The sequence below is a fragment of the Mus musculus genome, chromosome 1 (genome assembly GCF_000001635.26).
Source record: "Mus musculus strain C57BL/6J chromosome 1, GRCm38.p6 C57BL/6J".
NCBI classification, from domain to species: domain Eukaryota; kingdom Metazoa; phylum Chordata; class Mammalia; order Rodentia; family Muridae; genus Mus; species Mus musculus.
In genome coordinates, this window is record NC_000067.6 from 136452262 (window position 1) to 136462461 (window position 10200).

Sequence of the window (10200 nt, forward strand, 5' to 3'; positions counted from 1 at the left end):
TATGGGCGTTAAATAAACAGACAACCTACCTAAGGGTGCTTGAAACAGTCTCACTATGTAGATCTGGCTGTCTTGGAACTCATCCTGAGACCTGCCTGCCTCAGAATTACCAGGAACAAAACCGTGACAAACTGGACATAATTGCCTCCAGAGGGGTTCTGTTGTCTCATCTGTCCACAGGGCCCTGGGTCAGCCCCTCTCTGGGAAAGCTCCATTCTGAATATGTGTAGACGAAGTCTGTGACCAGAGCCTTGTCCTCAGAAGTTCCTTGGGAAGCCAAGCAATGGGCTGTGGCTTGTGAGTTGCTCTTCTGTGCCTGTTCTCTCTTGGCAGAGAGAGATGGCAGAAGGCTGGCTGCCTGAGCTACCACCGATGCTGCCCACAGCGACTCTGGTGATCTCTCTCATTCTCTTTTAGCCAGTGAGAACAAGAGTGGTTGAACTCCTGCTGCCTGGTCGTGTGTGTGTGTGTGTGTGTGTGTGTGTGTGTGTCTGTGTCTGTGTGCATCTGTGCATGTGTGTCTGTGCATGTGTCTGTGTGTGTATGTCTGTGTGTGCGTGTTTATCTGTGTATGTATGTATGTGTCTGTGTTGTGTATGTATATATCTGTGTGTGTGTGCATGTGTGTCTGTGTGTGCATGTGTGTGAATGTATGTGTGTGCTTGTCTGTGTACGTGTGTGTGTGTGTGTGCATGTGTGTCTGTGTGTGTATCTATGTCGCATAAGTAGGTGCTCTGGCTTTCCGGGTACTGTGGCATTTCTCCTCAGAACTCTGGACATGTGGGTCAATGCCTGCCGAGCCTCCAGCACCCTCCTCCTCATCTGTGCTCCTCCCTTTTGTGGGGCTACCCACTCCTCTAGACTCCTGTCACTGTCCCATCCTTCTCTGTCCATTTTTGTTCATCAGTTCCGGGACCCACGCCCATCATCCCAGCTGCCTTGGATGAAACGTGGCCTGAGCTCAGTGAGAATGACTGAGGAGCCAATGCATCACGAGCAGTAAGCTATTTTGACAAGTGGTGGAGGTAGGGTTTTAGGATCAAGAAACAGGAAATGTGGATTGCTAAATACTGCTTGTCAGGTAAATGTGCTGTCTCAGTTAATTCTCCAAGTAGCTCTGTGGGCTCGGTGCTCTTATTATCCTCATTCTGTAGATGAAGAAACCGAGGCACAGAGATCCTAGGTTATGCAAGACCAAGCAGCTAGGTTATGCTAGGCTATGCAAGACCAAGTGCTGCAGCAGGAATCCAAACCCAGGAACACCCTTCAGAGTCTCCTTCTTCTTTTTCAGGAGCTTTGTAGATCCTGTTGGCCTTGGACGCTCTGTCTACCTGCTACCGATACTGGAAAGAGTTCCGCTCTTAGCGTCCACTGTGAAGAAGAGAGGCCACCCTCCCAGGTCAGAAGACAGTGCCGGATTCCCTGGAGCTAGAGTTACAGTGGGGATAGCCACCTGACCTGGTGTTGGGAACCAAACTCCAGTCCTCTGGAAACAGAGTATGCCCTTGTGAGCTCAGAGCTGAAAGCCCTCTCTTAGATGCTGAGCTATCTTTCTTTTCAGTGATCTCAGTGTTGGACAGGTAATCATCTCTCCCGTCCTCAGCATCGTTTCTACCCCTCATGCCAACCAGGCTACTCATTACACCCCATCAGTTCCTTATCTGGTCTCCTGTGTGTGTGTATGTGTGTGTGTGTGTGTGTGTGTATTTCTTACAATTTCACATAATTGTCTGCTCAGTTTTCTCAAAGCCAATGCCCATTTATAGCAGGGTAGAAGGCTGGATTTAGGAGACAACCGTCTGACTGTGAAAACTATCTCCCTCCTCAGAACTTTAAGTCACAGAGTAGAAGGCGCCCAGGAAGTGTCCCCGAGAGGGGCCAGCCCAAGCCCCAGCCCCCACCCTCATAGTAGTCCCTCAGAGAAGCAGACCCTGTCCTCTCTGGGCAGGGCTAGCCATCCCATACTAACACCTTTCACACAGCGAGAATGGAGTTCATTGTGTCCTCTGGGAGGAAGCTAAGCTGACAGATGAAGCTCTGATGAAAGTCTCAGTTGCTTTGTTCCTGGAATGGGCCAGATCACTAAAGATTTAAACAGTTTAGGAAAACGAGCGGAGCAGAGGCAAATGAAATTCTGTCTCCCAAAGAGTATGGTCACGCACTAGGGTAGACTCCATAGTACACTTCAATGGTGTTCTAATAAGTAGGATTGCAGAAAATAGTGAGGGAGCCCTAGGGCTAGATGATAATACCTTCAGAGTCTAGCTGCCTCATTTCCGTATGGAATGAGGGAGGCGATGGCTTCCCTGTAAGTGGGTACATCTCATTTAGCACCCCTGTACACTCCCAGACTTGCTACCCAGAAACAGCATTCAGCTGAGGAGAGAGCAAGAAGGGATTGCTCTGGGGCTCAGAAACACAACCTGGTGTGTCCATTGTTTGTTTGGGTGTTTGTTTATCGAGACAAGATCTCACTCTGTAGTGCAGACATGTTTCTAACTCACTGTGTAGCTCAGGGCGACTTCAAATTTCAACTCTTCCTGCCTCTGCCTGTCCAGCTGGCATTAGAGGGACGTGCCCCCGTGCCTGCCCACGATATTCTTCTACATTATCCACCCTCTTCCTGATTGCAGTACAAAAGAAGCCTTCTTTGGCTTGAGGTTCATGAAAACTGACTGCATAGAGGCCCTATCATTCTTTTTACACTTTGTCTTCACTCCTGTACAAGTTTGTCACTTGTCACCAGTGTATGTTTTGGTGTAAGGCTTTTGGATTAATTACAGGGAGAGCCCAAGGAGTTTGAGCTGAGAATATTAGGAAGTGGAGCGTCTCAGACATCCCAGACTGGCTTCAAACCCACTATCCAGCAAAGGAGGAACTTGATCTCATCTCCTCTTGCCCCCAAGTCTCAGGGCCGGGCTTACAGACAGGTGTCACCATGCCTGGTTTGGGCTGGGCCTGGGGTAATTCTGAACTTAACATTAACTTGAGCCAAGCCAGGTATCTGAGGTCTAGATATTGTAGAACTGTGGTGGTCTCTAACGTCCTGCTATTGAAGTAGCTTTAAACCACAGACAGACCTCCACCAGCTAAGGCTAGCAAACGCCTGGATAGAGGGGCAGGAGGAACAAGAGGTATGAGTCAAAGGGACCTGGAATCTGGAATTCTGCCTCCTGCCCTGCCACTGGACTCTGCTTGTCTTATGATTAGCTACATACACTGTGAACCCATGTCCCAAGATCTGGCTTTTATTTCATATGCAACAAGAGAAGGAAGACGGGGAGGAGGGAGAGGAGGAAGAGAAGGAGGAAGAGGAGGAGGAGAAAATTCATGTTGATCATGCATTGAAATGATATTGAGTTAAATTATGTTGTAGAACAACGGATGGCTTTCTTTCTTTTTCTCTTAATACAGATGCTGTGAGCTTGCAGCTCATGTTTTCCTGGACGGCCTTGTTCTACACTTTCAAAGAATGGCAACAGCATGCTCTCCTCTCGTGAACTTGCGGGGGGCAGAGGGGAGGTGGGGGAACTACACCTGGTAAGCCGAATGCTTGCTTCATTTTGAATGCTTGCTTCATTTTCGTTTGTCTGAAACGTGACCCAAACCCCTGAGGCCAGCTGTTGCTCAGTGTGGCAGTCTGAGATCAGTGAGTTCTTGTGACACTTAATAACTCCCAAGAAGCACAGCTGGGAGAGCCAGAAGGCACAGTGAAGACACCGATTCTTTGGCTGGACTATGTGAACTGAGAGAAGCCCACGCAGTTCATCTAAACCTACACCATAGCTTCTGAAGACGCTGTTCACCAGCCCAGACACAAGTGTCATCCCGTATTCATCTTTGTGTGCTGGAGGAAACAGAGAGAGCGGGAGGGCGGAGAGAACACAGAGCTCTCTGTTGCGCCCCACACTGTGCCATGGGGACTTCTTTCTTGTCTGGGTGAGTCAGAGAACTGACTATGGTCTAGATAAATAAATAAATAAATAAATAAATAAATAGACAGACAGACAAATAAATAAACCTCTGTAAATGGGAAAACGCTTATGGGTGGATGCAGAGCTATTCGCCAAGCTGGAAATGTGAAAAAACATCCTGTTTTCCCCTCTGCAAAAGCTGACACGATGCCCAATTCTTGCCATGCAGGTGGCTTCGTGCTTGGCAGCTGTCCTTTTATAACCACTAGTGGGAGGAGAAATTACTGGACAGAATCCCTTTCACGCTGTTTCCTAAATGAGAAAACAGACATGAACATACAATTCAAACCCCATGATTATAAACACAATAAAGTGTGTGTCATTGCACATGCTTTCTGACATTTGAGACAAGGAGTTTTACCAGTAAAGAAATTAGATCACAAACTATTGAAGGGACAGCTGAATGGTTCACACACATTTTATGACCTTACTGAAGTCATTGGAGGTTTCCTTCTGCATCTGTTGGCCAGGAAAGTGACTCAAGGTATGTCCCTTCGTCACTGGAGATAGCAAATGGTGTCACTCCTCATGGTCAGCAGCATCTTCAACAGAACATCTGACGCGGTCCTGGGCATGCTTGAAAGGCATGTGAGGAAGATGTCTGCTGAAAGCTCTCAGCTGGTCCCTAGAAACAGTTGCTCTGGGGTGAGAGGTGGCTCAGCGGGTAAAGACACTTGCAGCCCTGCAAGGTGGTGCTGGCTGGGTTCCCCGGGTTCAAGGACAGATCTGATTCCACAAAGTTGTCCTTTGATCTCCACACACACGTGGAGGCACATGCCCCACCACCATGCACAGAAACGTGCACAAAGAAGAAAAAATTACAAAACAACAACAACAACAACAACAAAACCAAGTGTTCTTCCTACATGAACTCATGGGAAGACTCAGATGTTACCCACTAAGCCTTGGGGCTAACCATACTTACTAACTGGCTGGATGGCGATGGTGGCGCGTGCCTTTAGCCTCAGCACTCAGGAGGTATGAGCAGGTGGGTCCCTGAGTTTGAGGCCAGCCTGGTCTACAGAGCAAGCCCCAAGACAAGCAAGTTGGTCTTGAAAACAAACCATCGGTCAAACAAACAACAACAAAGGGAGGTGTTGGGGCAGGGGAAATGGTGGTTGGGGTGGAATATATAAGAGTAGGATAAATTTTAAAAAATACATATACATCCTTCTGATGATCCCTAAAATAAAATGAGCATGATTCAAAGAGCAAAAGAGCATTCATTCTGTAACACTTACTAATCCCTGAGTTCTTTTGTTTATGTCTTAAACAGGATTACTGCTGAACATAATTGCTTCTTTTAAAATCACTGAGAGTCCTGCTAAATGACTTAGATTGCCTCGCTAAGAAATCACCCCTGAACTCACAAAGGCCTCATTAAACTGGGTGTGGTGGGCTTGTAATTCCAACATCAGGGAAGCTGAGACAGGTGAATTTTGCCACTAGTTCAGACCAGCCTGGACCACAGAATGAGAAAATAAAAACAAAACAAAGCCTTCGTCCACCAGACCAGGTCAAAAAGGATAAGTGTGTTTTGGCAAACAGTTCGAAACAGCCACGCCACTAGAAAACGCATCTAACAGTTTTCAACACATCCTTACGTACATCCTTTGCCACAGGAACCTGAGATCCAGAGTGTCCGTGAAGACATCTGTTCCAGGCAGGGATGAGGAGTACAGAAAATGGCATTTGGTGTCCTCGTTAAGAAGTTTAAGGTAAGAGGGCTGGTGAGATGGCTCAGCGGTTAAGAGCACTGACTGCTCTTCCAGAGGTCCTGAGTTCAAATCCCAGCAACCACACGGTGGCTCACAACCATCTGTAATGAGATCTGATGCCTTCTTCTAGAGCGTCTGATGTCAGCTACAGTGTACTTATGTATAATAAAAAAGAAAGAAAGAAAGAAAGAAAGAAAGAAAGAAAGAAAGAAAGAAAGAAAGAAAGTGAGAGGTTTAAGGTACCAGGTGAGCTATTTGTGTAGCTACTCAGCCTCTTGCATCCGTAGGACAATGTTACCAAATCCACCTCCCTCACTCGGCTGCAGGGTGACTTTTGGCAATGCACCAGGAAGGACTCAATCCTTACTAATATGGTCATGAATCCACACATGGGTTTCTTGGTGAAGGAACTGTAGTAAGAAGGCTCACTGTAGACCGGGCCTCATTCTGCAGCCCAGGCTGGTCAGAACTTGTAGCAATTCCCCCCTGTCTCGGCTTCCCAAATGTTGGCATTGCAAGCGTGTACCGCCGCACCCAGTTTAATGAGGTCTTTGTAAGTTCAGCAGTGATTTCTTAATGAGGCAATCTAAGTCATTTAGCAGGACTCTCAGTGATTTTAAAAGAAGCAATTAGGCAGTAATCCTGTTTAATACTGCTAAGGTCCCACCAGAAGCTGCGGTGGTCTTCGACGCCTTCCCTTTGACCATAGGACTTTAAGAGTGTAACCGGTTATCCAAGGGCACCTTCCGTGACAGACTCAAAAGGATACCTACAAAGCAAGGAAATGCTTCTGGCACTTTAATAATTAAAAAAATGTGCCTGGGCTCAGTGGCCCAGTCCACAATCCCAGCACTCAGGAGGCCGAGGCAGAAAGATCTTGAGTTATGAATCAGCATGGGAAACAGTGAGTTCAAGGCCGGTTTAAGCAGCATAGTGAGACCCTGTTTCAAAAAGGCAAGGCCTGTCGATGTAGCTTTGGGGTAGAGCCCGTGGATGGCATGAGCAACGACTTGGATTTGATCTCCAGCTCTGAAAACAAAACTGTGGAATGGACTCAATTATGACAGATTTTTTTCTTAATAAACCAAGGCAAGCTCCTAAGCGGTTTTGCCACTAGGCTCCATGGTTTCTTTCAGTTTGGCGCCCTCTAGTGGAACTTTTGAAAAATTACTTCCTTTTATTTGGGGGATCTGTGCAGATTATTTGGGATCCGTTTTTTGTTTTTTGGGTTTTTTTTCTTTTTTGTCCACTTGGTTGAGATAGGGTAGGGCTAAATCAGGCTGGCCTTGAACTTTACAGAAATTTCCCGCATCTATTTCCAGAGTTCTGGGATTATGGGGGTGCTCCACCATGCCTGTTTGTCAGCCCAGTTCCTAAAACTTATCTGGTCTGAGCGGAAGTCTTTGCAGAAGTAGGGTGAGTATGTCTGCTACCTGAAAACCAAGAAGCACATTCAGATGTCGTACTCAGAGCACCGTGCCATTTCCAAGTGGCTGAAATAAAATGTAAGTTGAGTGTCAAGGGCAGTTGTATTGGAAGAAATGGGGTAGGGTGGGGTGGGGTGGGGGGGAATCATGGGCCTGCCTAGTTTTATTTACCCTGTAAATAATGGAATTTGTATTAGTTAGATTGGGGAGCATATATATGCATGTGTGTATGTAAAGAAAATGTACATAAGATGCTTTTGAAAATCAGATATGTAGCTGGCTGTGGTGGTGCACAGTTTAATCCCAGCACTTGCGGGGGGGGGGGGGACAGAGACAAGAGGATCTCTGTGAGTTCAAGGCTAGCCTGGTCTACTAAGTGAGTTCAGGACAATCAGGATTAGTTACGTTGGGAAACCCTATCTCAAAAAGAAGAAGGAGAAGAAGGAGAAAGAGAAAGAGGAGGAGGAGGAGGAGAAGGAGAAGGACGAGGAGAAGGAGAAGGAGAAGGAGAAGGAGAAGGAGAAGGAGAAGGAGAAGGAGAAGGAGAAGGAGAAGGAGAAGGAGAAGGAGAAGAAGAAGAAGAAGAAGAAGAAGAAGAAGAAGAAGAAGAAGAAGAAGAAGAAGAAGAAGAAGAAGAAGAAAAGCAGACATGGACAGGGAATAGGTTGTTGAGGACTCGATACAGATCTTCCTGTCATGAGAGATCCCGGTCCCTTCCACCAGTTTTTCAACCCCAGGGTGTGGCCTTTATCAGCCACCGTATCCTCCTATCCAAATGGATGTCTACGTGAGCAATTTAAACTCAATTCTTCTAGGAAAAAAAGAACAACAAACACAAAAAAAACCTTCAAAGCTGTCTTCCTCTTGGAGCCGGAGTCCTCTGCGTAGGAAGCCAGAACCTGAGGGAGATCATTCAGAAACAACAGAGGAAAAGCTCTGAAAGCCGCAGAGGAAATCACAGAGAGATCACCACAGTGGGCAGATTTGACCGGAGCTAGCAGTACAGCTCTGGAGACATTAATGGGGTGCATCTTCAGTTTGGTAGAGCAGAACCCCGACAATGCTGAGGTTCTCACCCCTTTCCCCTCACTGACAGGATCGTGGTGGATCAAAGTTAGCTGTCCCTGATATGACAGAAAATAGAGAAGGTGCCTTAGTGAGGGTTTCACTGCTGTGAAGAGACACCGTGACCAAGGCAACTCCTCTGAAGGAAAACTTTTCATTGGGGCTGGCTGACAGTTCAGAGGTTCAGTCCATTATCATCATGGTGGGAATGGCATGGTGGTACGCAGGCAGACATGGTGCTGGAAGGGTAGCTGAGGGTTTTACAACTGCATTGGCAGGCAGCAGGAAGAGCAGGTGGGACACATTGGGCCTAGCATGGGCATCTGAGACTTCAAAGCCCGCCTCCAGTGACACACTTCCTCCAACACCACCACACCTACTCCAACAAGGCCACAACTCCTGATGGTGCCGCCCCTGTGGGCCTATGGGAACCATTTTCTTTCAAACCACCACAGAAGGCTTTCCAGAAACTTGAAGAGAGCAGTGTCTCGCACTTGTCCCTGACATGTCCTTGACCCAAATACATACCCCAAGGTCAGCATCTAGGATGACAGCTGTGGACAGCATCTTGGTGTTTGGGGAAAATGTCTCTGATTTGTACCTGTTTGCACCTCAGTTCCTCTCTCTTAGCTCTGGGCTTTTGCCCACTAGGATCCCAATTGCGTGGGGCCCAGTGCCCTTGGCCTGCCTCTCAGTTGTAAGCTCAGACTTCACTTCGCAGCGTTCTCTTTAGGACCTTGGCTTGTGTTCTCTTGTTTGGGTTGAACCCCCTCTCATTTGCTAAGTGATAGCTAAGTGATAGGCTAAGCCTATCCCACATCCATCCAAAGTGTCCCATTATCTCTAGACCCGGGCACCTCTCCCTAAAGAAAACTGGTCATAAGGTAATAAAGACACAGCTGGCACAGCTGGAAACCCAGCTTACAGCTTTCACAGGAGAGATGTCAAAGATGGAGGGAAGGCCAGGGAAGAACTGATGATGTGGGAGGTCCCTGAGGAGATGGAGACAGGACGTAGGTACAGGATGGTCCCAGGTGGCAGGGCACCTGTGTCTCTGAGGGTTGGAGTAGCTAAGGACCTAAAGAAAGGCTACTTTGCTGGGGTAAAAAGCTAGGAAAAAATATATTAGTGGAGTTATCTTAGTGCCTGGAGATTCGAGTAGTTGGTTTAGTTGTTGTTGATAGGATCTTATGATGCACCATGCAATGTGTTAAAGTTCATGTATGCTATCCATTTAATTTATGTTCTAATTTAATTCTCAAAAATACCTAAGAATTAGCTGCATACAATCAAAACATGTAACTATGTTCAGATTCATGAAAGCACCGTATTTTTTTAAAAAATATATCATGCATGTCTTGCAATTTGACTTTCTAGCAATCATTGACTTTCATTGATATAGTATCTACTAATTTAAGTATGGTGCCACACACTTAGAATCCCAGAACTCAAGAGGCTGAGGCAGGAGAAGTATGAGTTCAAAGGATTATCATATATAAATAAAAAATATAATATATAATGCATAAATTATGTTATATTAAATTATATTAAATAGTATATATTATAATATACACATTATATATAAATATATGTAATATATTTATATATATTGCATGTAATAAATGTATACAATTATGTGTAATTATATATTATATATATTAGAGTTATTACATATGATATTATATAAGATATACAAATATATAATAATTATATAAAACACATTGTATATTTAGTATGTATATATAGTTATATAATAATGTATACATGACATACAGTCTATTATATACATTATACATTATAATTGTATATTATATTGTACATTATATATTATATATTATTGTATCATATAGCATATATATTAAATGTGTTATAAAGATATGTTGTATATTATATAACATATATAATATGTGGTATAATATTTATATAATGTGAACATAAAAGGACACTGACTGTTAACGCAACTCTTGTGCTGTGTGCTGACAAAGCACCAGAAATAGCAGACTCTTCCCTGGTGAG

The 10200-nt window shown here is 45.3% G+C and overlaps 1 protein-coding gene across 2 annotated transcripts in view; it reads left to right on the forward strand.

The window, feature by feature from the left end:
* Positions 1–3931, forward strand: part of Ddx59 (DEAD box helicase 59) — a 40922-nt gene extending 36991 nt beyond the window's left edge. The window contains exons 8-9 of one of the 2 annotated variants that reach the window (XM_006529844.4): positions 1292–1399; positions 3415–3931. In XM_006529844.4, coding sequence (XP_006529907.1) covers positions 1292–1399; positions 3415–3423 — 117 coding nt within the window. In that variant the 3' untranslated portion in view covers positions 3424–3931. Of the gene's footprint in view, positions 1–1291; positions 1608–3414 lie in introns of those variants that run through there. The other variant, XM_006529842.4, reaches the window with a different exon arrangement.
* The last annotated feature ends 6269 nt before the right edge of the window (positions 3932–10200 follow it).